The sequence below is a fragment of the Oncorhynchus mykiss genome, chromosome 12, assembly GCF_057628025.1.
Source record: "Oncorhynchus mykiss isolate SJ-2025 chromosome 12, ASM5762802v1, whole genome shotgun sequence".
In the NCBI taxonomy this organism is placed as follows: domain Eukaryota; kingdom Metazoa; phylum Chordata; class Actinopteri; order Salmoniformes; family Salmonidae; genus Oncorhynchus; species Oncorhynchus mykiss.
In genome coordinates, this window is record NC_143033.1 from 70,879,709 (window position 1) to 70,906,128 (window position 26,420).

The following is a 26,420-nucleotide window of genomic DNA, read 5'->3' on the forward strand; positions in this document are numbered from 1 at the left end:
ACTACAGGTTTAGCCCGTGACCTCTCCGTGATACCTTTCTGCGTGAAACTCCCTCTCATTTCCGCGGTGTTCGCCTAAGCTTCACTCCGGTTGCATAGGGCGACAATGGGCAGGCGGACATTACACTATCCAAAGGGCGCAAGCCAATCTCCGACGCGTAGACTACACATACTATAAGAGGAAGAAAATAATTCGATTAAACAGCAGGAGACCAACTTCCTCAGTCGAACGAATGCGACATAGTCGCTTTAACCTTGCGGTGGGCGACTAAAGAGGGCTAGTCTATCCCCCTGCTCAACACCACCGCATGCCACCTAATACATCTAAAAAAAATAAAATGCACATTACCCCTCTACTGTTGTGAACGCGACAAACCACCGGGTGCTTTAAGGCATTTTTGTTGTGGACTCAAGTTTTCGTATTAATCTCGCAGTTTGGCAGTCTTTGTTAAACAGCAAGGCGTGTCAAGAGTCCGAGGACATTTTAATATTTGTTAGACGTGCTGACCTGCGTTTCACCCCTTCTTTGGGTCTCTCCCACACGCAACTTCTATAGTAATGTATGCATAGCTTGCTCGGTCATATAGAATTGTGCCCAGGTCATTACTTTGAAGAAAAATGGACTAGGAAGGGGGCTCATTCAAAAAGGCTTTCCAAGCCCGAAAAACAACTCAAGCATAGTGATTTTAATTTTCTTTGTTGCATAAATAAAATCTCCTGTGCACAATGAACAAAATGTGCAGTTAACAAACCGTGATATACAATATTGTTAATGTAGACTAACATTTAGAAATCTATCTTGTTTAAAATGTATATGCTTTGTTTAACATTTAACATTTTATAAATTGATGAATTGATTGTTAGTTGCCTATATAGCCTATATTTCACCATAAATGCATTTGAAAGTATTAAGTAATTGCAGTTGAGGATATTCGATACCCTTTCCTTACACTAGATTTATTGAGTATTGTGGATCTAACATATGTGCTCACTTTTTGTCTTATTTTCATCTAAATATATAATAGGCCTACATTGCACATTTTAGGGACGCACGCATCGTGTTTAAGCTCAACAGAAATTAAATAATCTTTGCTATCATTCGATGTTAATTATTTTGACGTAGTGAAAAATGTAAAGCTACGATAGCTACATTTATTATTGTCTTTCTCTAGCCGTGTGCAAACTGCAGATATTAAAATTCACGGCAATACCCTGCTAGGCAACCGCACAAGCTACAATGGAATTGAAATTAATTCAGTGAACTCCGGATGAACTCCAATAGGGATATGTTCTCTAACACCATTATTCACCACTTATGCACTTATTTGTTTGCCAAAATACCGACCAACCAGAATTATATAATCCTAAACTCTACCATTAGGCCAAATGTTTGTCAATAACGTAATTATTTACTTACTGCATTATCAATTATCTCGTTTCTCCCTTCTCTCTTTTCTCCCCCCAACATTAAGCATACCTCAACAATATGTCCAAAGTCACCCATTCAAATTCTCGACGTAGATAAAGAGGTTTACGTCAAGAAAAATGGAGTCCTTTTTGTTGATGAATTTGCTGAAGGGTGGTGTTTTAGGGTTCCAAAGGTCAACCAGATTGTATGATAGCCTTATTCCAGGTATTCAACTTTGATATTCTTACTAGGGAAAGTTGTCACCATGTGGACAAAACGTTGTCTAAACATCCCTTTTCTGCCAACCACTATCCTTTACCCATCCCTTTCACAGTGAAATGAAAACGGTTGTTTTCCTCAGGGTGGGGGAACGGGATGTTTTCCTTGTATTTTCACTGTTTATAGCAGTTTTTTTTGGAAATGAAACATTTACATTTTCAACAGAGAGGGTGATTTCCTTCTTCTGATTATTGAAATAATCGACATTGCAATACGCCTTTAGTAGCCTACATACTTGGTTGTGTTTTGTTTAAATTGTTACAGGGGTTGCGAAATACATGATCTTAAAATAGACATAAACAAAAACAATCCAACACATTTGTGAGGGGAAAACCATCACATGCAATTGTAGCGTCTAGAAATATAATGAACCTGCTCAATAAGGATTCCAGCCTTATAACATAAACTTTCTTTAGGATGCCTAAAGACTCATTTTTCAAGATGTTGGTTCTGTCTCCGTGCGCATTATTTTTTGAGCGGAAAATCAGATAAGGTGAGGGATTTTTAAGATGGTAAGCAAGATAAAAATGTTTGTTGAAGGCGTTCCGCTGATAAGCACAGAGAGGGGAAGGGGGGGGGAAGGGAGGGCTCTGGGGTTCATAACCGCAGATCGTATACAGATATTTTAGATATTTCACTACATTCAAGTTTAACACCACTTGTATTATTAGGCCTATACTATATAGCCTATTACTTGTATAATTTGACCTCCACCATGGCAGTAACACTAACGCCATAATGATTTACTGCACATCACTACTGCCAGCTGCTGCTACAACTACGACTAACACAAGTATAATAGTTGCAGTTGTTGTAGTATTAGAAGAGTAGAATTAATAACAATAAAGCAAATCATTCATTTTACTTTGTAATTTCCCATATTTTTTCAACTGACAAGTGTCCTCATACAGGCCAATTAGCTAAATGTCTGACACTAAAAGAATGCAACACGCGCGGAAATATATAGGTTAGTGTCAATGAAGTGTGCTTAATTGAAAGGCCTATCATTATTTTGATTATCCAATGCTGGAAAGGGGGAAACTATATAATTCTAGATCTAGGCCTATATGGTGATGTTTTTTAAAACACCCACGAATTAACATAGAACCACACATGCTAGCCTATCATTTAATTGCAATACGATGAAGAGACGTGAGCTATTTTAGAGAAAATTATCAAAATTTCATCATGCATTTTATGTATGGGTAGTTTACTCTCGTTCTGTACGTAATCCTTTGCCAAAAGGTAAACTAGACCACCACAACAACAGACATATTGTTTGATTCTGTTGAAAATAAATACAATTTTATTGCACGAGCCATTAGATATTTCCCGTTGTCCCTGTGACAGGACGTTTGGGGAGAGCAAACACCTGCATTGTGCGTGAGAGACCCCCAATGTCACCAAATCCTTCCGTTTCTTCCCTCAATCTAAGCGTCCATTTTTCTCTCCGTCGCGCGCTGGGGCTTGCTTTGTTACCACGAAGGTCAGCCCTTCACCTATCCCTCTCCTCTCTCTATCATTTCTCTCATCTTTGCGCATGAGACAATCTATAGCCCCCTCCCTCGCGCCCCCTCCTCTCTATCCCTCCCTCTCCTTTCCCACTTTGCCATTGACACCAAGCAATTGGTCTATAATACAGAGTCGACAGCCGACTGCAGAGTCACGCAAGACGTAAACTTTTGACCCCTCAACTGTTTGACCCCATGCAGCTAGCTATACAGCCATTCTACCAATACTGGATTCAACTTCCTTTATTAGCTTCAGGGGAGAAGAGAAAGACCGGGAGACTACGATGCTTACTCTCTTATGTCAAAACTGCTTTTAACAGACACTGCTGGTTTATTTTCTTGTTGCCTTTCCAGCTCTTCGTGTAGTTAACAAAGCGACGAAAAACAGGGAGATAGACAGTCTGACGTGAATTGCTGTTTGTATTGTAGTAAGACTGTTTCGATTCGTGGTCTCCACTTTGTAGAATCGAAGTTTAATTTTACGCAGTTGAGAGGGCTATTTTAGTAAAGAACAGTGTTTAGGTTATCGACTGTTATGTTTCAAATGGTCGAAGCGCTGGGTGGGTGGAAGATAAGCGGACTCACAACTCTCTCTTGTGGCTATGAACTTGGTCTAAAGCGGGCTCTGCTGGCGATGGGAGAGAGTTGCATTTTAAGTGAATATTCCTTGGCACAGATCTAATTGTGTAAAAATAACTACAAGGGGAAGACATCCAGCTTTTTGTGTTTGTGGTTTAAGGCCTACTCCAGAAAATATTTAGCCTGATGAAGATATGCACCATGCGTAAAATTGAGATAAAAATAAGATATGAAACACATTAAGTTGTATAAGTATTTTTGAAAAGAGGTTGTTGGTGGATGGTTGGATTATGGTGAAGTGGTTTTCGAGGAAGAATAAGATCACCAAAGTTAACTAAACTTTATTGGGAAATACTTTGTAATGCTGACATCAAATGGTAAAAGTGTGAGATTCGATATGTATTCACATGAAACAGTCCTGTATATCGTACGTGTCTTTCACACATTACATTTTGATCAATAATGGCCCACTTTCATTGTTAAACTATAATAATAATAATAATAATTGTATAGATAGAATTGAAGGACGCAAACCATTAACAACTAGTTTAGAAGTGAAATAAATGTTACACATCTGCAATATGCAAAAAAAAGCACATACATAGGCCTACATAAGAATTTTAAAAGTTGCACAAATATAACTTGCGGTTTCTGGATGAATTAATAGCCCATCGAAGGGAATATGTTGAAGTAATGAAATGATGTACAGATTCCCTTTCCCCCAGTTATCACTAAACTTCAACATGCATGGAATACACATCCAATATAGGTGATATACAACCTCAAATATTTGCAGGAGGGTGATCCCCTTATCATAAATCTTAGCGAATATTAACAAGGATTTGGCGTTATCAAGTTCTTATCTCAACGCAAGGAATATCAGATTTGCTCAGCCTGCAATTGCAAACAGATTTATAGTAGTACTCAGCGCGTTTCCGTTGAAGTCATCTCTCAAACGTGGAGACTACATGGCCCACGTGCAAAACACATTTAGGATATTTTCGTCCCGTCCCGTCCCCCCCCCCCCACACCTATTACACCCTGAGAAGCGGATACAGAAGCGGGTAAACAATAGGTAAATAAGAACAACTTACTTCATTCCTTTTCCCCTGTCGGTGGGTAAACATGGTACTTGATGGGCTTGCTGTAATGTGGTTGCGCCTGCGCACTCAGAGCTCGCTTTGCATCGCTCGTCTGCTGACCTCGCGGTGACACCCTATGTATTATGGATGAGATATGCACCCAGATTACCCCTATCAATATGCAAAACACATTACGTGGTTTCAAATGGCAATTTAAACGTTCGAAATTGTGGCACACGAATGTTCCAGGTCCTCCATCGAAAAGACCGGAAAGATTTTGAGGTTTTTGTGAAACCAAATAACAGTAGAGACACAGACAAAAGGGAAAGTCGTGCTCATATGGTACACAAGCAACAGCAATTCTCTAAATTCCATAGACAAGTTTCAGTCATAATTCAAGATTATTTAGGTCAGTCATGTTCTCTTTAAACTCAAATGAAATTGGCTATATACACGCCTCAAATTGAAAGCACTGCAAAAGACCAAGGCTTGTGACACACATCTTAGAATTTCTGTTAAAACACAATACAATTTGTCATACCCATTTACCGATACGCTTCTCTCTGCTCTCTCATGTTGTGCCTACACATAACCAAAACACACCCCACACGTAAAAGCACACACACCTTGCAATGAAAAAGCTGTCGCCTAGTTACTCACCCACGCATCTACAAACTTTTATGCTCATGCTAAACCTCTGACTGTTCAAAAAGTACATGTAGCCTACTTAAACGGGAAACGGATGATGAAAAAACTAAGTGGTCGACATCGTGGGGGTTTAGGTCGGTGAACCCGTTGGACAACTTTGAAGAGGAAAAAATGCATAAGTCGCACTACTTCTGTGACCGGCTGAGGCCTCTGGCCAGAGCCCTCCCGACTGTTGGCTATCATTATAATAAGGAAGCCAATGAAAAATGAAATGGAAGCCCTAACCTCTCCTCGCGACCAGAGTTTCGCCTTCCTGTTTACTGGCTGGAACTTCCTCCGTCTGTTACGCGCTCACACACACACACACACACACACACACACACACACACACACACACACACACACATATACACACACATATACATACACACACACCACGAGCCAAGAGTAAAATACACCGGAAACCCAATATTCATTTTTTTTATATATATAAATAGGACGCTGTAGGATTGAGAGTTAAAAAACACATGAACTAGGCCTAAGATCCCACTGGACAATATTGGATTCTCAAATTGTCTACCGTATGGGACGCTTCCCAACAGCTGAATATATGATTGTTGATTTTGACAATATTTGTGAAAAGAGAAAGTGCAATTAAATGTAGTCTCAGTGAAAATAATCTGATATTAACCTAATTGGCAATCGTTATTGTAATATAGGTATTCTTGTGAAACTAAACATTAATAACGTGTTTACATCGGTCTGCTCATAGTTCGATATGCTGTTATTCGTCCTATGAATATAAGTTTAAATAGGGCTAGTAGAGAAGCCTTTTTCCATTTTCCGATTATCAAATGCAAAAGTTGCCATTAGACATATAAAACCCATATCCTTGTGAATTAATTTTGGCCTGTCATGAATATGAGTAATGCTAACCAAAACTGTTGATTCTGAATAACTCTTCTGGTAAATATTCCACTGCGTAAAGATGTTTTTTTTCTTAATATTTTGCATTATGTGCACGCACAACTGTCCTTACAAACAAGAACTGTCCAGACTGTTGAAACTACTGGAAGAGGGCCAATCGTTCCCAGATTGAAAATACATTGGGATAGATCTGAGAGAAAATAATTAATGACAGTTGGAGATCTGTAGACGAGTTCTGAGGAACTTCCGAAATAAAATCCCTCCCTATCAGCAGCCGTTGATTCGCTAGCCTATCTCTGTTGCGGTCGCCCCCTGCTTTGGGTAGACTACATAGCTATTAATTGTTAAAATAATGACGTCTGTATCCTCTGTTCTTTGAACGACAGTAACTGCCAGAGATTCCACGATAAAGATCTTTACACAAGGACATGTAATGATTTAGAGTTTAAAGTTTACAAATGAGTTCAGCTACAGTTGGTCTCAAATGTAAGTGTCGCGTTGACGCAACTATTAAACAATTTACATGATTTAATCATACGTCATACAGAGGTGCCATTTCCATGGGATTGAATATATCTCAAGGACTTTAACTCAAGGCTTTGTTCCTTGAAATAGTCCTGCCTACATGGAGATTTTGATACAGGGGTCGAATGTGAATGTTCGCATCCAGTTCAGTTATTCACACCCTCCCTGCTTGAAAATACTTTGGCAGGGTACGAACAAAGATTTGCTTGTACCTCTAGGACGCATATCATTATTGTGTGTGTGTGTGTGTGTGGTGGGGGGGGGGGGTTCGTTCTATGAAAATCATGGAATTTGGCATAGTGGACTTGGTGACTTTTTCTGATTGCTGGTATTGATATCCATTCCACACACTAAACCAGTGTGCGTAAAAGTGTGCGTAAAAGTGTGGGTAAAAGTGTGGGTAAAAGTGTGGGTAAAAGTGTGGGTAAAAGTAATCTACTGCCAACTGGATAATCACAATAGCATATCTGATCCTCAAATCAGACAGGTAGAAACAATGTACAACCATAATCACGCATATTACACTCATATTCATATTAATAATCACTTTGAACTTTTCTATTTTCTGTTCACAGCTCTATACTGTCTAAGGACCCATCGCCATGACCGTCGAGTAGCCTATGCTGTAATCTGTTTGTGGCTGAAGCAACTCCACTCCAGGTTACCAAGCACTTTAACGCCTTAGCTTTTTTTTTTTATTAATTCGTTATGAGATTATTGACAATAACATTTCAATAATTGTATATCTAATAACAATACTTTCAAATCAGGATGTCAAAGTGTATACCACAACAAAACTTTATTTCATAGATGCAAAATGACAATAAAAAACGACAGGCTATATGTCTAAGTAACTTCCCTCAACAGTAGAGTCTACATGAATTCCCTCGGAGGCAGAGGTCAAGGTTTGTATAGTTACATCAACAAATACACAACTAAAGCATATTCACAAGCACACATAAACACATGCATCTATGACGCCTATATCACATGTCCCCACACATAGCAGATAGGCCTAACTAAAATACCCGAAATATATGAAGTTCCAGAGAATGGGCACCATATTAATACCACTGTTGAGAGTCAAATAAATTACAGTCATTACACACGATGCCTCCCCTCTTCATCCCCCCTTGTCCCTAGGCCTAACCACCAGCCAAATCAGCCTTAAAACTGGACTTACTGTGCAGTTGGTGCGTTCATACAGTCCACAGGCTACATTTCCCGCATTGAAATGGTTCGAACCGGAGCGCTGACATTGTGTGTACCAGACAAGGGCATGGCAGTGGCCTACTACAGAGCTCTTGTCTAACTACTGACCCTTTAGAATCCCTCGGAAGCAGTTAAACCGTCACTTGCATTCTAGAATGTGAAATATATATTGTCAACTCCCCAAAACCATAAAACTAACTTTATGGACCCCACGTGACTTTTGAGAGCCAGTAAGGGGTATCTGTTGGTGGCTTGGGCGATTTTTACGATCTAACTTCAAGATAAAACCCTCATCCGTTTGACATGTAAATGTCATAGCTTCTTTTGGTATAGTTTGGCCAAAGGGGAAAGCAAATTTTCAAAACGCAATTGGCCAGGCAGCGCCGGGCAGATGGGGCTTTTTGGCAGGACCTTTACTCGGCTCTAAAAAGTAGCGTAGGACCAGAAACAACGGTTGAGAACCCACCGGTAAGTTTGAAAGTTCAGTGCTTGTTTACTGAAAGTGAGACGTAAACTAATTTGTACAGGAGGGGCACCGTTTAACAATGAGGAAATCATTACAGAAAAGTGCCCAATTCGTTAATGTTTTGGATGTCAACGTTTGTCAACAAGAGATGGGCCAAGAGTGTGTGCTCGGTGTGTATTTTAGTTGAGTTTCAGTTGTTTTGTCGTTGGGATTGCCACATGTCCCTCAGGTTGCATTTTAAACATGGGAATGACTGCAGTAGTGGCTATGTCCTTGTGCGTAATGCGTATCTGCGATTGTTCCATTTATGACTGAATTCCAGCCTATCATTTGGCCGACTGCATTTGTGGAAGACATGTTCCCGAAGTATTTTGATAAGGTTTTGGAGACGAATTGACAGCTGATGTCGTACAAAGCAGGATACATGTCCACCAGGTTTGGACAGTGGGTAGTCTGGGAGATGCGTGTTTGACCCCAGCTGGGTCGTTTGTGAGGTAGGCAGGGGGTAGAGAATTACAAGCAGTGTGCTCGAGGGGTTTGGTCTGAGTATGAGGAACTTTATTTTGTACTCCAAGGTAAGCTACAAACAAATACAAAAAGCTTATTGGCAGAATGCTTACAGGCAGTCCGACATGACAATTGTCATTTTCCCCCACACACTTGTCATTCACTCTGCCCAATACAAATAGCCAATTGGTCACATGAAAAATGTCTAATATATACATCCTTTCTGGAACATAAGCATGATCCAATAATATACAATTACATTTGGAATATAACTATACACACACGTATGAACGGATACGGGAATTCTAGTCACGATTTTGTATATACAAGTTTCCCTTTTTTCAAAAAATAAATGAGTAATTTAAACACATGACACAATAATCCAAAGAAATTATTCAAACAATGGTATGAAAACATGAAGGTGATCATATATAACACACCGTGACTCCTGCTAAAGCAATACAGGGGCCTGTCTAAAATAGCTTAACTTCATGTTTGGGCAGAGGAGTCTCTAAAGATGTAAACTCGTAAAGTATGTTCGTTATAGTTTGTAAATAAGTTATAACATTTAAGAGCTCACATGCCAACTTTCAAGAAAGCAGTAACATAGCACTTGACACATAAACGATATTTATAACAATAACAACGGGCGGCATTGATAGCTATTTTTCTTTTCCCCCCCTCCAAACAATAATCACCGTTGTGTTAAAAAGACAACAACATAGGAATATGAATATGAACTGTTTTTATAGAAGCAGTACCACAGTATAAGTTAAGTTGCCCTAAAACATCAACAACATGCCAAAAGATGCCGCGCTGTACAGTACTCAGTTATAGTGTTTTTAAAAACTATTTTGAATGTGTGTATTCTTTTCACCCCACGTAGTGTATTATTTACTTGCGTGACGTCTATGGCTGGAAAGCGTTACCTGCAGTAGCCAGACTCATGCTCTTCAGTTTATTGTCCTTTTTCCATTTCATCCTTCGGTTTTGGAACCAGATCTTTATTTGCCGTTCTGAGAGGCACAGCGCGTGGGCTATCTCTATTCTCCTCCTCCGGGTAAGGTACCTATTGAAATGGAACTCCTTTTCCAGCTCTAGCGTCTGATAGCGAGTGTATGCTGTTCGGGCCCTTTTGCCGTCCGGTCCAGTCATATCTGAATAGCATGGATAAAACGCAAGGGGATAAACATTAACGAGAAAGAACCACCAAAAAGCATTACACAAGCAAATACTCAATAACTTTGAACAGCACACGTTTGTAAACACAACACACGACCGAGTCCACCGATATAGGCAACGGCTATCACTGCACATAAAACTACCCCAAATGGTGTTTACACGCCTCATCCGGCTGTATCAGGTTATTTTTGTGTGTTTTTTTTAGGCTATCAATGAATTCCTTTCACTGGGCATCTTATTCCCCATTACAAAGAACATGCTTGGTTACAACAGTAGTATTTTCTTTTCCTGAATAGCCACTGTCCTTAATAATACATCCCTCAACTTCTTGCATTCTTTTTTCCCCTCTACTGGCTTTCTCCGTTCTCCACATTTTATTGCCTTTACTCCCACCCTGCAGTAATAAAGTTCCCACACGTAATAAAGCTTAACTTTTCAAAGGTACAACAACTTTTAAGTCTTCCTGCCGTTTTGCCCTCTCTCTCTCTCTCTCTCACCCCGTTCCATTCTCTAGCCCTCGGTTTGCGAGGCTTACCCTCTTGACAGATTTATGGTGCTTTTGTGGAATTTGCTCAAATAAAGGCACCATCAGGAGCAACAAGAGGAAACGCTAACGGATAAAACGAACACACAAAACACAACCTTTCTGATATCAAAATAAGTACAGATAGACATCACGTAGGCTATATACCATGGCTAATGTGCAGTTTCCGCATCCAAGGGAATATCTGTGGTGCTTGGCCATCGCTCGATGCCGTGGTGGTGGAGGTTGCTGTGGACTCTTGCTTCTGCTGCGTCCGGGCGGCGGGGTTGGCGCTGGCTCTATGGGTGCCCTCCTCGGTCTCGGAGGAAGCGCTCACCTCGTCTATTTCAGTGAAATGTGTGGTGTTGGTGAGGTTACTGCCCGTCGTGCAGGCGCTCTGGTCGGAAGGGGGCGAGGAGCATTTGGGTCCCAGACTCTCGCTGTTGGAGCACGGCAGCGGCTCCGGGGACGCCAGCGAGCAGCTTGACGGCTGCCTGAACCGCGTCTCCGGAGCGGGAGACTGGAAACCCCGGGAGTTATCCCCAACAGCCCCAAAGTGGCCCGTATTGGATGAACGATTGACGGTCAGGTCCATCCCATTGTAGTTGTAGCCGTACGAGCCCGAATGCATGGTGCCGGAGTCCCTGTACGAGGCGTTCATAGCGCTGCTGCTAGTTCCATAATTTAGTAACTGATAGTCGGGGCCATTTGGGTAGCGCCCTGAGAACGAGTTTACAAAGTAAGAGCTCATTTAGGTTGTTTTAGAGGGCTTGATTTGTAGATCTTGGTCGTTATAACGCTGTGCTTCACGATTTATGATGTATTAATGAATTATAGCAATGCACTGTACTTCGTTTTTGCTATGTATGCGGCCAAATATGGGGGTGGGGGTGCGTTTGAGAATCACGTGCTTTTGTTGACCAGTCGTAAATTCTCACTGATGACTTCAAGAGGTAATTCATGCTCTATGGTTACAAATGATGACGAGATGGGAGTCGTTAGACTCAAGTCAACGTGTGCCTCCCCGTTGCAGGGTTGTGCTCCGGGTTGGCAGAGAGCGTCACCTACTGGGAATTTAATTTAATGCAGTAAAGAAGGACTTTAAGAGAAGGAGTTTTAGTTATGATCTAGGTCTCTTTTCGGAAAGAATAAAAATGATTTGTTACCCCATAACTTTCTTTATCGGTTGTTGTGATCGCAGTATCATTTTGCGTCTTTGCTAACCTTTTCTATGGGAGAAAAAGTGGGCTCGTGGCAATAAATGCACCATTAATAACTGAATATTAATACAGTAGACCAACACACACTACAGCTAATAACGTTTATAGCTATGATGCCGATTTTAGAGTCATGTTCATTCTACCATGCTCAGGGGAAGTGTCTCGTAAGATTTTAGTCGCACTGGCTCTCCATCATAGATAATAATAATAATAATAATAATAATAATAATAATAATAATAATAATACAAATAAAAACTAATAATAATAATATCTGATTGATATTGAACACTATGATATTAGTCATATTAATATATAATTCCCTTTTTGTATTATTCATTTGAGGTTACTCATTTGAGGTTTAGAACATAACACACAATAGGTCTAGACTCTAAAGCGAAGAGTAAACCTTCAGTCTAAGCCAATGGCACACCTGGTAATGTTTCTTACCTGTAAGTAAAATGTCGTCGGTGAGTAGACCTAGCCGTGAAAGGAAATAAAGGTGTTGTTTCGACTTCACACCATTTGTCTATGTATTTTATGCTCTTTTCTAATGCACCACGCATGCAAAGTTTTTGACTGGAAACGTGTCGCTGTTCACGAGAGGAATGCAAAGTCATGATATACGGTAATGATTGATTTATGGTTTGTTGATTGAAAGGCGCAAGTTATTTCATATGGGCTATGAGTACCATGATATGTAAAACCCCCCCTATACACAACACACATTTATGCTTACATATAGACCGGAAAAGGATAGTTGAAATAGTCCAGACTATCTCCAAGGGGAGACAGATTGATACTTATGCATTCTACGTATCCACATATCACACTTGAGGCTATTTTAAGTGTGTGTGCTACTTCTGTAACATGAAGCCTGGAGAATATCAGTCTACTCCGAGCAAGGCCCACTTCTATAGATTTTGCTGTAGTTCACAAGTAGCCCCCATATGTATTTGTGCTGTTTTCCTTCAAACTCTAAATGACAACACTATGATGTCTTGGCTACTTTATGTGTCATGTACACTGGGGAGGTTGTCGGTTGACAATTTCCAGATCATTTGTGTGTAATTATCTACGAGGGAATACCAGGCCCGAGGGTTCTATTGAATATGAAATGTCACACTGATGGTACCTGGAAAGGGAACGTGACCATTGAGAGACATGGGGGTCGTGGAATGGACACTTGAGTGTTTGGGTGAGTGTCTGGGCTGACAGGTCAACTTTCTCTCCCAGCCATTAATTAAATCAGCCTCGCACAGTTTGCTGTCACTGAGCCTTAAGTATTCACTTCCATCGGTTAAATTCAAATTCGTGTGTTTCATACACCTGTGAAAGAGCAAACCTTGGTTTATGACCAAGTCAGTGTTAGCGCATACCTTTATAACTGCAGCAGATGGACGGTGCTCGCTGTTTTTATGCAGGGCCAAATGGTAGACGGTTCTTTAAAAATACGTTTTCCAGAGAGGAATTTAGCTTTCCTATGATTTCCTGTTTCAAAACCTTATCCACAAGTTTTGTTCTGGACATAATTTTGAATTATATAGGCCTAGGCTTATTTCACTTCCTGAGCCAAATGTGTTCTAGTCTACTTACTGAAAATGGCGTTCTAAGCAGTGACAAAATCTCAAAGACCTGTAAGCATGCTCGCTCAGACCGTGCAAGACAGGTTGAATAATTATTACATTTTATTGAATGATTTCGTAAGTAGATACCTATTTGTGACAAAACCACAAACATAAACCACGTATAAAATCCATAAAATATAAACTTTTGACCCAGTCTTTTAGTATTTTTGAATTATCAGTAGATCGAGTATGTTCTCCCCATGAAACTATACAACAAGTCAACAAAACAACTAGATCTGGCTGGGTATTTAACTTACAAAAGAAATACATTAATTCACCATACAAGGAGAATTTCCTTTTATTTCTATACAGTTTAAATATGAACACGAATATGACATATATTTCAAATAGTTTCGTTAAACATGACCAATCATTTTTTGGGCCACATCCGAAATCAAGATGCAAGCGCACAAAAACACTGTCATTCAGTTACCAGAATCATGATTTAAAAAAAAGAAACATAAAATTACAATAACAATAACAAAAATAGACAGTTAAGTGAACTTCTGGAATGCTACAACAAATTTACCAAACACAACTTTACCGGTGGGAGCTTTGGACATATGAAGGTAGTATCTTCATATGTGTAGGATATCCGAAGATGATGCCATAAGCCATTTTATGCATTTTTTTTGTCTTCTTCTTTTCTTTACTCTGACCTCTTCTCTTCCTCCTCCTCTCCGCTGGTCTGAGAGGAGTTGATCAGTTTATTCTCCTTTTTCCACTTCATCCTTCTGTTCTGGAACCAAATTTTGATCTGGCGTTCTGTTAGGCACAGTGCGTGCGCGATCTCGATACGGCGCCTCCGGGTAAGGTACCTGTTAAAATGGAACTCTTTCTCCAGCTCGAGCGTCTGGTAGCGTGTGTACGTCTGACGACCCCTTCGACCGGGGTTACCGAAGGTCCCTGTCAAAAGAAAGGGAAGAGAGAGTCAAACATTAACTTGTGTTTATACCACTGATATAGACAGGCTATGTCCGAGGAGAAAGCGCTTGGGGCGAATACCATGACTGGAACTCGTGAGCTTTTGCTGAAGATTTACGCCTTACTGGTAGACATGTGGTGTACAGTAGCAAAAAAAATGATATTAATTTCCATAGTCCTAGAAGCTGCCCTTAAATTAGTTCGTAAAAGTGCTGTTTACATCATATTGCACAGGGTTATGTCATATTTTTTACAAATATGCACGATATTTGAATCATGGCTGTATTTTTGCGCCAAACAATGACCATTACATATAAGCAACTGAAATATCATGTTATTTCCTGTTGTTTTTTCCCACACATACAAAAAGATAAGTTATTTGGAGAAGGGGTGTTAGTTTTGACAAGTTTAATAACAACGTATTTTATCTTCATAAACACATTCTAGCCTGCAGTAGGGGCAAACCATGGCGCATCATAACGTTAAAGAACAAGGAGCTCTTTATTGATCATCATAGTTCTAAGCATTCACTAATTTACCCACACTGCTTCTGGCAAGTCACACACAGCTTCTGCTTAGAGACAGAAAACAATAAAAAGCCTATACAGAAGGGTGCACTTAAAGTGATCATAATTCAAATGTTAGGATATCCAACAGTCAAGGAAGAGTAGCTCTCGCTCACTGTCTATTAAGAGTTGTTTAAGTTTTTTTTTTTTTGTGTGTCGAAACGGAATTCCTCGAATGTAATTTATGGTGCTAATTTATTCCTCTATTGTGTGTAGTGTGCTTCCCTATCATATGTCATGCCTCGGACATCATTTATAACTGTAACCCATAGCACTGTCACTATGTGTATTTGCCTTGTGATACATTTTGAACTTTGTGATAGTGAGAGTCTTTTTTGTGGTGAATAACTAAGCACTAATAGCTGGAACTCTGTCAAAAAAACAATACGAGCCATTTTGTGATAAGAACCCATCTTTGATGGAACTGCTGCTCCATTGTTGCCAAGGATGTGTTCGTGTTTTCCGTGCGATTTGAATCTACAACGTGAATAATGTCAGCCTTGAGGCGATAAGAACCATAATCACAACAGTTTATGGGGAGAAAAAAACTGTACTCATGGAGGACTCATCAAAAGTGTACATTTGATTTTGTATAGCATGCTTTGCTTCCTTTACTTTCAGCCTGGGTGTTAAGACACAACCAGAGCGACAATATTTCCCACTGTATGCTCTTCCGGCGCTATAAAGTGCTGCTGCAGGTCACATGTAATAGGCAAGCTCTATGTATCAGCCCAGACAAGCAAAAACCAAAACAAACGGTAAGAAAAAACAAATGACATGACAATGTGGACTCACCGTTACACGAGTTCATCCTCTGCATCCACGGATAAACGGGCGTCGAGGGCTTCTGGTCCTCGCTGTCCCCGAATATGCTTTTATTTTGCCCCGAGCAGTCCGTCTTGCGATGGTCTTGGCTCAGGACGAGCGAATGTTCCTCTATGCTGGCGAGGGTGCAGGCGGGGTCCTTTTCCCTGTAAAAGCTGGCTGCTGCGTAGTCGCATGCACCGGCGGCGCTGGCCCGGCCATAGGCACCGTTCGCCTGTTGGTAATACGAGGATGGATACGCCTTGTCTTGAACGCTGGTAGCGCCATAGGCAGCACCAGGATAGTGTCTTAAAGGATCAGTGTATCCGGAGGAGTATAACGGTATCTGTCCCAAGAAAGACTCTTGTCCTCCAGGCAGAGTCACTGGAAAAGTTGAGTTTACAAAATAGGAACTCATTGGGAGGGTACAGGTTCTTTTCCTTGGTTTATGATTTGTTGTGTTTTATAGTCCAACTGGTTTAGCTATTAGTAGTTTATCGGAGATTGGGTTTTAGTTGAGGGGGGGCGCTGGGTGGCGATGTGCCAGTGCGGGACAGAGGGAAACCATACCATCTGACCAGGCGCTGACCAATAGCGTGCGTTAGTGTCTGCAAAATAGCACCCTGGAGGGGGGGGCTGTGATTGCATGCGCCGGGGGACCCCAACGCAAACCCGAGAGCAGGCATTTTTTCTCTTCCATCTCTTTCGCCTTTCTCTCCTTCCAATGAGATTGCACAATACGAATCACACTGGAATTTTAAAGTGGTAAATTGAATACATAGACACTTCTCCCCCTTCTCTTTGGTCTTTGGTGAGCCATATACGGTAAATGCCCTACTCACTCAAGACAACAAATATGACCCTTCAAATAATCCCCACATTAAAAAGGACTTGAAAACGTAAATCACATAGAGACGCACCAATGGGAGTTTGAGTTATCTTCTGCATTTGAAATATTTTGCGTTTATATTTTTGGTCGCCTGATTTATTCGCTCAGTACAGTAGATATGTGATGAAATATGTCCTCTCCCCTCTTACATCACATTATCATCACCATTTTTTCCATAGCGATTTCCATCCGGGTATTTGACAATATACTTAAAGTATATTTCAACATGCACGTGCTTATTATATTTATTGGAATTTATTGTAATATTCAGCATTACAATTGCTTTGGGTTTTGCAACAGTTGCCTTCACTAAACAATATTCCTATATTAGTTGAATATGATACAATATTTTGAGAGCCCTGGCTTTTATAAATGTTTAGAGCAAATTAGCTGCCGTACATTAGTCGATATGTTACCATTGGTTGTTTGTTGAACGGCTCTGGCCTACGTTGCGGTATCATACAAGTTCCTTATTACCGCATGTGTCTAGTCTGAGTGTGTATTTACATGCATGCTGCCCTGACCACATTTCATGCACCGGTTTTTATTTCAAAATTATTGACTGGGAAGGTCATTACGCGTTGTAAAGCTTTACATGTTTCGCTGACTTTTCTACCACGAGTCAAGTCAGGTCTGGATCTGTTTTTCATTTACAAATGGCATTTACAAAATCATAAATTAGCCAGTCCCATAAATAAGTCCGGTCCTCATACAAGTGTTGTCTGTAGAATAGCGCCGGCAGTCTGTGTATTTTTACTTTCATTTTGGTTCCCTTTCAAACCAGGACACAGAGCTTCCTTTGGTTTGGCTTAGTTTTGTGTGAACGGAAAACGTCCATTGTGTGACCATTTGTTAAAGTACACAGAGAAATGGGCCAGTCTAAGTCTCGGTTAATAATTAATTAATAATAACTACCATCAGCCATTTTTTTTTCAGTCTTAACAATGCAAATTTTAGCATAATGATCTGATGATATGGGGCTATTATTGTGTAAAAAAACTAACTGTAATGTCTGTTCCTCTGAACCAATTCTCATTTTGCTTTTTGTCTCGTTGCAGGTCTCCTTATAACTTTACGAACAGCAAGGTAAAAGCCAGCTGAAGTACTCTGACTTGGTAACTTTTGTGGACAAAACTGCACTGCAGAAAAGTTGTCTACAAATTGCATGAGAAGCAACACACTGGATACCAATTCGTTGAACATTACACAATATATATGGACTATGACCGGAAATCCAAGTGAAGATGCGTCTGACTGTAGGGAGAAAAAGTTGTGATTTGTTTATACAGACCAGGGAGGAAACACTCGCCTGTCACTTTTTGTCATATTTCCCGGAACTACCTCATAGTCCCCCGAGTTCCGCATGACATATGCATATGTAAGTATGTGCTCTTTTCACGGTCTTGCATTGTCCTGTATATTTGTTTAAGGTATAATATATTAATACATGTATGTATATGAGTATGTGTGTGAAACAAAGTCAAGTAGTAATAGGCCTATATTTCCTTGTAAATGTTATATTTTCTACTGTGGATAAAAGGGGGTTTTACGCGCAGCATTTTGATGGAAATAATTGTCTTACAAGTATATTTTGCACGATTAAACATCTCGATTGTTTGTTCTGCTAAGTTAATAACTGCGTATAATGTCAAAAGGCCTATCTGTAATCTTGGTGATAATGTAGGCCTTTCATTAAAATACAAGAAAACTGTAAACGAGTTGTGGTGTCTTGTGTTTTGGAGTTGCTGTTTTACTTCACTGGGGAAAGTGTTTTTGTGTTTTATGACTTTATGGGGGCTTGTAAATTCACAGACACGATTGGAATTGAAAACAAGTGGTGGCAGCAGAAGTTATAACAAATGCCCCTGGCTTAGCTCTTACTTTACTGTAAATTTGTTTTAAGTGCTTATTATATAAGTGAACTTACCTAACCATAACACAAGAAACAATTCAGAAGTATTTAGAGCCATTTGACTTCTATTCGCAGGTTTAGTGCGCACTCGCGTGCGTAGCCTAATTCATTCGGTTATCGAAAAGAAGCCTCTGTTTTTGACACTTCTCCGCCCCATTCTGCTACAGTTGTCATAAACAGTAATCCTACTTTTAACATTTTTGATTATTGAAAGTGATTATTGTGATTGAAATATTCTACTTTTTAGTCAATTGTATTAAATTAAACCGAGGGTTCACCAGTCTTATACATTTTCATTGCAAACACAGCGACTCGATAACTCTGAAGAAACTCCAGTTCTGCACAAGGCATTCTGCAAGTCTTTACATGCATGACAGTGTGTGGAAATATCGAATTAAACGGAGGTAGATAGCCTAAGTGAATAATGCATGAATTAAAGGTAACCATAACCATGCTTTTCCGCACATGTTTAGCTTGGAAATGCATAGTTTAACGTTTAGAACTATAATCAAATAGTAGCAAACTAATTGTATCAATATTAGCAAATAGTGTTACCTTAGCCTATATAGGCCCATGCAGCATTGCGTGGTTTTAAGTCGCGGTGTTACAACGGTGTTCTATCAAGTGAATGACTGTACTGGTTAATGATAGACAGGGCAGACCGTTTCTTACATATTTGTTATTGCTCTCCAGAAAGTGACTAGTCCTTCACGGACTTTCAATCCTTGTGAAGTCACTAGACGGTTACCTGATCAGCCTTCAGCCAAAAGCTTTGGACACGGGTTACTCATTAAATATTTCATAGCGTTAGTCTCATAGAGTTTCATATCGGCCTACTGTAGACCTAATTACTTCTAACACATTGTATTGCTAATATTCTGATGTTTTGTAACTTTTAATCATGGTTGTCAGTCAAAATATAGATATTTAGTCATTAATCTATTCTGATATTGTAAAATACACACTTCAAATGGAAATTATTATGTTGTTGTAACATAGGCTAGACGGCAGGTAGCCTAGTGGTTAGGGCGGTTGGACTTGTAACCGAAAGGTTGCAAGATCGAATCCCCGAGGTGTAAAATTAAATTTGACATTAAAACTAAAAAGCCATCTCAATGTAAACACACACACGGTACGAAAAAATGTATCGAGGTGTTTACAAATGACTGCCTTGAGTGTGCGACCGCACTAAACCAAATGAAAACAGTGACCAAGGACAAACACACACACACACCTCCCCTGTATCCACCACCACAGCTCCATACCCCTCTCACTGTGTCTCCACTTCAACACGACCCTCACAAATAATAGGGCCAGATTGCATTTATAGCACGGTTGTTTTCTTGGGGAGAGAGCACACAACATCACTTAATACACCAAATGACCAACTAAAGTCAGCCGGGTAATAACAGTGAAAGTTACACTGAGTGAGTGAATCCAGGTTGGCTCTAACACGGGGCCACCACTACACGCTCCACTCACTGCACAATGCAATAACCTTGGAGCGGTCATCCGCTTACGTCTTGGTGAAGGGCTTTTTAGAAGGGGAGAAATCGAGCCTTAAGGCTTGGGCTTCTGCATGTGTGCCACAAATCTCCCCCAAACCCAGGCACATCAAAGCGCGGCAACAGCAGCTCGAGAATTTACAACCTCTGCATTCTTTTACGTTTCACTGCCACCGAGCCCAACCCGCCCATTACAGCTTTCCTGTTATCTCCTGCCCCAGCCAGGGCCTCACCGTTTTGTTACACAATATAGTTCAGAAGAGGGACCAATAACACTGGAAATATCACATCTGTGGGCTGTTTGTCAACAGCTCACGCACTTAGCGACAAACACATTTCTGCACAATCATAGGAGCACAATATGCAGGGTTCAACTGTACACTATTACACTCGAACACAGAGACACACATAAATGCACATGCACACGCAGACGCACACACACCAGACAGAAGGCCCTGATATTGGAGGCTGTTGGGCATTAAGGAAAAATGGACGCTAGATGGCACCAAAGAGTTAGGAAGGAGCAGAAGCTGCAGCAAACAGCGACCTGCGTCACTGCAAGATCAAATCAACTGGCATTACTGCAAGCTTCAAGACTGCCAAGTCAGCTTATCACATTTGGAAATGAAATCCAAAACAAAGTCTCTATAATCGTTAAGTGGAATAGGATATATGTTTATGCACTAGGCTGCTACCCTTTATTTCTTTGATAGTTATTGTATCTGCATGGATGAACTTCTGTAGTGGGCTGCGTATGTTGCTGACAATATGTGACACAATAACAAATGTACTATGCTATGACATAGTAAATGTATATTACAACATGTTGCAATTAAATACCATCTCATCCAGTGGTTCTTTGTTTTGTTCATGTCACTTTTTTTATTGGATTTTAGTCTGTATTTTGCGTGCTACTGAATAAGGAGTTAATAAGGAATTGTTGTGTTGTTTGTTGTGATGTCATATACTGAAGTGAGATGATAAAGAAAATTGATTTTGATATTAGAGATATTGTGATAAGCTGTAGACAGACAGACAGACAGACAGACAGACAGACAGAGAGACAGACAGACAGACAGACAGACAGACAGACAGACAGACAGACAGACAGACAGACAGACAGACAGACAGACAGACAGACACACACACACACACACACACAGATGGATATACTTGCAGATCGATGTATAAGCAGATAGACTGTCAGACCCTTGATACACAGCTAGAAGCGAATAGCATCACACACAATTAAGCATTACATACTAATAATAATAATACCGCCATTGATTACACATTGGAAAAATAATATGTTATTACTTTGGATGAGGATTGGCAAACAAGTATAGGCTATTTGTGGTAGTTGTAGTATGGTGGTACATTGAAATAACTAAATAGTAGACTACGTCTGGTTTAAGGCACAGACGGAATGAAACAGATATCATAACAAGTGCACTGTTGAAGTAGCCTTTATGGTGGGTGTGGGGACCTTTTAATGAGGAGGATACGACAAATGGGCACCAAAGGGTCTAGCGTGTAAAAACAATACCGGATGATGGCACAGAAGGGGGAATGAAAGGGGAAATAAAGCAATAAAAGTGGGCGAGATCACCCCGCAGACACATACAAAAACATTCTACACCGCACAGACGTACCAACTGTCCAGTAACCTGGAAGCGTTGTGTCGGTGATCTGGAAGTGATTCGCTACACCACTATTTGTCAACCCCAAGCGTAATGGAGGATTTAGAAAAAAGACGGTCAGTCTCAATGCTAAACTCAAACGATCATCTGCTATCTCTACAAAACGCCATGTTGTGTGCCTCGTCTTGTTCGTTTCCACGCTTTAGGGAGGCGTATGAGAGCGAAGGAATGTTGTATAGCTCCGTGTTTTTTGATTAAGGATTCCACTTAAGAGGTGACCCAAGACTGTACATCAGAAATTCTATTTGCATAGGAGCCGCTACATCAAACCTCGCCCTCGCAGCACGGACACGGGTATCCTTATACCACAAACAACCTCAGCCAGCCACAAATGAGCATATCGAAATCGATATGTATTTCTCTAATATGCCTCCGAACCAAATACAAATTCGTCATGCACACATAAGAAGGTAAACATCTCCAAGCACTTTCGAGTGACGACATCTCATAGAACGTCATAATAGAATGTAATATTTACTAAAGGTTTATGCACACTTAAAATGTGAATATTTTCATTGGAGAGAGCAGTTATGATTGCGTTTTGAATAATTGTTTTCAAACTTTCTGTGAAACGAGACAGCGTGAGTGTAATGACAGACAAGCACGCGTTTACCTTTGTTGATAATCCGTCACTAAGTCCTTGGATAGCATCCGCGAGTCTCGCACAGCTCGCGGTACAGCATTCCCGTTGCCCCAGCTCCGTACAGCCATTAGCGCGCGAAGTCACCACTGTGGCTTTACAGTGTCGCAGGCCGCCTCCATACCGTTTCATTTACATTAGTCAACAGGAATGAAGCATCCCGGTATGAAAAATTAGACGAGACCCTCCGGTGTGTCCAGATCTCTCACAGTCAGTCACTCTCTCCATCGCAGCGGAAATCCCAATCACAGTCGGCCACATTAGCATAGCGCAGGGCGAGGAGGCAGGTCTCCCAGTTTCTCTGTAAACACTGCGCGGGGACAAGGTTATTTTTTTTATTTCATACATGCGATTGAACCGCCTAGAACCTTGAAGGAGCACAGTGTTGCTGCAGAAGGTGCGGTGTCCAAAAGATTGCTGCAATATAACCACTTGGGAAATCATAAAAAGTTCATGTTCACGGTTACCCATCCACATGACCATCCTCGGCCAATCCCAGGACCCAGGCACTCATAAAGTTCTATCACAAAGTTGTAAATTTTCATAAAACAACAAGGAATTTATTGCGTTTCTTCATGACTGCTTTAGCAGCAGTGGTTCCTCCATCGCCATCTTTTTTCTCTCAAATGGGAAAAGCATAGCGAGGATTTCTCTTGTGTTTCACATGAAAGATTTTGTAGGCCGATCGGTGAGACATAAACGTTTCTTGTGAGGGTGTTTCTGTGCTCTTATAAGCAATTAATACAACTACATTGCTCAGATATTTCATATCTAGTCTTTTCTCCAAAGATATTTGAAAAAGGATATCTTTGTGTGCTATTGGCACAATGCGTTGGAGGACAAGACTAGGCTTATAATTGACCTTTTCCCAGCTGTTTAGTTATATTATCATTGTATTGTTGAAATGTAAAAGAAAATTAAATTGTATAAAAAACAAGAACTACTTACAACAAGAGATAATGATGAACCAGCATATCTCATTGAATAGTTGCATCCTCAAATTACATCAATGTTAGCCATTTACCTTAGTTATAGGCTATCGACGCATTCCCGAGGCCTTTGTTCAGATGTTAGGGTTATTAGTCGCATTAATATTGCTTGCATATGAGACCAGCTGTATGTATTGACGGTGTATTGGTGGTGGATGTTCAGAACAAAACCATTTTCAGAACAACAAATATTGCACGGGTACGATATAGCATTGAAAACAGACTTTAAGGCGTGTAAACTAAACAACAAAGCATTCCAGTCGACCAAAATATCCAATAGGAGATACTTTGATAAAGAAGGTTTCATCTTGTGCAACAACACAATCTTGTGCAACAACACAACCATGGAAATGTGCAAATATCAACATTCAACTGAACATCTTTGCTACAAAAGGCGTGCGTAAAATGTTTCGCACTGCGGCATACAATCGCCGCATTGTGGCCAAGGCCCAAATCATAAAGATATCTTCTAAGAAGGTCCTAAAGAGAATGAAACGCATTTGCATCCTGGTTTCGTTTTCGTCTAGTATACAATAACTAAACGATGCAAATTGATGCTGCCTATAAGCAAATGAAATGTGTTGATTGTTAACGAATATGAAAATGGAAAGACTAAACTCCGAAGACTGGCATTGTTGCAGGGTCTGCAATCCTGGCACATCAGCAGACGTTTTCGTAAGCGCCTGTTTCCCATTTTGTTGATTTTTTGGTTACTTTTATGGTGGGTTCCGGTCTTTCATTGATGCAATAAACGCATTAGTTACAACCCGCAATATACGTCTTCTCTTGGTCAGTGGTGTATGCACAGAACCAAGGCAGAGACTACAGCCAACAATTCCAGGGCAAACGGGTATAATTAACATCCATAGGTTAGCTTAAAATATATACCACTAAACTAAATATTCAAAATAATTCAAACGCTTGCATCAGTAAACTAAACAGGATCGAAATCGTGATACTGACAGGCTGTTCATAGCAATGCCAGTATCCCTATTATTATCAATATTAAACATTGGGCTGCATTACAAAATAAACAGGTTAGGCTACCTTGTCTTTATAAACATAGATTCAAAATAATATTACATGAAAATGATAACACATTGCTATTAGGCCTACAAATGAATAGGCCTATTTATTTATTTGACCAGACTAGCCTGTCAGTGGAAGGCTAGCCTACATTCAACAAAATGTGATAATGGGCGTAACAAAAAGTTGACAAAATTCGGATAAGATTGTGGATAGTATTATGCTTTCAAAGGTCTTGTTAAACAAAATGCTTACTGTAGGCTCATTTGGTGAAATTAATTTAATAAATATCACCTACATGGAGCCTAGGCCTAGTCATTGAACCATCATACATATTAACGTTTGTCTTTTTCTTTTTTAATCTTCGATAAGAATATTATTTCTGATTCAACAAATAGCCTAAGCCTCCTCGATAGGCCATCGCATATGCCTATGTATTACAAACATATAGGGCCTAAGCATTTAGGAATGTAGCACACACCCAACCCAAGATAAATAAAAAACTAAATATATTTATTTATATTACTGTTTGCTTTATTGACAGAACACTTGTGCAATTGAATAACACATAGTTCCTCACAACACGAAATTATACAAATTCCTACATATCGTGGTCCATTTGACATGGGGATAAAAGCCCTTACAACAAGTCATAAAATATACATCCAGAAGATCACAAGATGACAGAGAATGAAAATATAAGAACAAGGATGACCTTAGAGTTGCCAAACTGCTGCAAAGCCGATCCCTTTTCTCGCATACAGGCTAGTTTTCCCAACCAGAGTTTTGCAATATTACGGTCTATGCCAAAGAACTAGATAATATTTACCTAAATCAACATTTAAGCAACAATAGCTTATTTAGTATCGCTTAGAAATCATAGTATTTTTTTTTCTTTATACAATTTCACTGTACTTTTAACAACACAAGACGTGGCTATAGGCTACATTAATCATTAATCTTATAGGTAGTATTGTATGTTTAACTCAGTGTAAGAATAGGGGGGACACGGTTTTCCCCTACGGTTTTAATATAATATCAGTCTCATGTAGTGCTCATTAGTCTTTTCACCGTCCATTCACCGTCGCTACTGGTCTTCATCCTCGTCCTCCTCGCCCCCCGGCGGTTCGGCTGCAGGGGAGCTCCGGCCAGGCGTCTTGTTCTCCTTCTTCCACTTCATCCTCCGGTTCTGGAACCAGATTTTGATCTGCCTCTCCGTCAGACACAGCGCGTGTGCGATCTCTATGCGTCTTCGGCGGGTCAGGTAGCGATTGAAGTGGAACTCCTTCTCAAGCTCCAGGGTCTGGTAACGCGTGTACGTCTGTCGACCTCGCTTCCTGTCTGCACCTGTATATAACAGAGGCAGAGCTTGCGTGAGAACACCGAACAGACAGAAATTGAGCGGAAACATATTTCATTTTTTCCTCAGCAAACTGAAATAGAAAAAAATTCAATGAAATCGAATGCTCTATCTAGATCGAATCTGTTTTTTGTTCTTGTGAAAGAGTAGGCATATAGGCCATAGCTTGTCGTTAGTTTTTTTTAAAACTAAATAACAAAGCTTTGATAAACGTGCATGGAAAGCATAAGTGCAGTGGAAGGAAATGTTGTGATATTTGCTGAATAAATGCAACAATTGAGTTATATTTCTGAAGATGATATGATTCGAAGGATTAGTTGTGGAGAGGATATTGTTATTATTTACTATCTTCTCAGAGGTTAAAAGACAACTGGGAAAATCTTTGTCATAGTTTGGAAATAATTACATTTC

At 40.2% G+C, this 26,420-nt stretch overlaps 4 protein-coding genes and 1 long non-coding RNA gene across 12 annotated transcripts in view; 1 reads left to right on the forward strand and 4 right to left on the reverse strand.

The window, feature by feature from the left end:
- LOC110538088 (homeobox protein Hox-B3a) overlaps positions 1–23,261 on the reverse strand; it is a 57,301-nt gene extending 34,040 nt beyond the window's left edge. For 2 of the 8 annotated variants that reach the window (XM_090191493.1, XM_036938131.2), the window contains exon 1: positions 22,608–23,033. The gene's annotated coding sequence lies outside the window, so the exon portion shown is untranslated. Of the gene's footprint in view, positions 1–4,870; positions 5,719–8,141; positions 8,309–22,607 lie in introns of those variants that run through there. The other 6 variants (XM_090191494.1, XM_036938132.2, XM_090191495.1 and 3 more) reach the window with 5 other exon arrangements.
- LOC110538094 (uncharacterized) lies at positions 8,485–18,592 on the forward strand. The gene is made up of 2 exons (XR_002475700.3): positions 8,485–8,638; positions 17,936–18,592. It is a non-coding gene; the product is annotated as an uncharacterized LOC110538094 (long non-coding RNA).
- On the reverse strand, positions 9,173–11,787 carry LOC110538091 (homeobox protein Hox-B5a). The gene is made up of 2 exons (XM_021624679.3): positions 11,017–11,787; positions 9,173–10,300 (listed from the first exon to the last, which is right to left on the reverse strand). The coding sequence occupies exons 1-2, from the start codon at positions 11,597–11,599 to the stop codon at positions 10,053–10,055; spliced, it is 831 nt and encodes a 276-aa protein (XP_021480354.1). The 5' UTR covers positions 11,600–11,787; the 3' UTR covers positions 9,173–10,052.
- Positions 13,737–17,733, reverse strand: LOC110538092 (homeobox protein Hox-B6a). Its single transcript, XM_021624680.3, has 2 exons — positions 15,980–17,733; positions 13,737–14,600 (listed from the first exon to the last, which is right to left on the reverse strand). Exons 1-2 carry the CDS (start codon positions 16,404–16,406, stop codon positions 14,344–14,346), a joined length of 684 nt encoding a protein of 227 aa, XP_021480355.1. The 5' UTR covers positions 16,407–17,733; the 3' UTR covers positions 13,737–14,343.
- A 1,900-nt stretch (positions 23,262–25,161) lies between the features above and the next one.
- The window catches only part of LOC110538093 (homeobox protein Hox-B7a), a 5,909-nt gene continuing 4,650 nt past the window's right edge, over positions 25,162–26,420 (reverse strand). Inside the window, exon 2 of the mRNA XM_021624681.3 lies at positions 25,162–25,996. Coding sequence (XP_021480356.1) covers positions 25,737–25,996 — 260 coding nt within the window. The 3' untranslated portion in view covers positions 25,162–25,736. The remainder of the gene's footprint in view (positions 25,997–26,420) is intronic.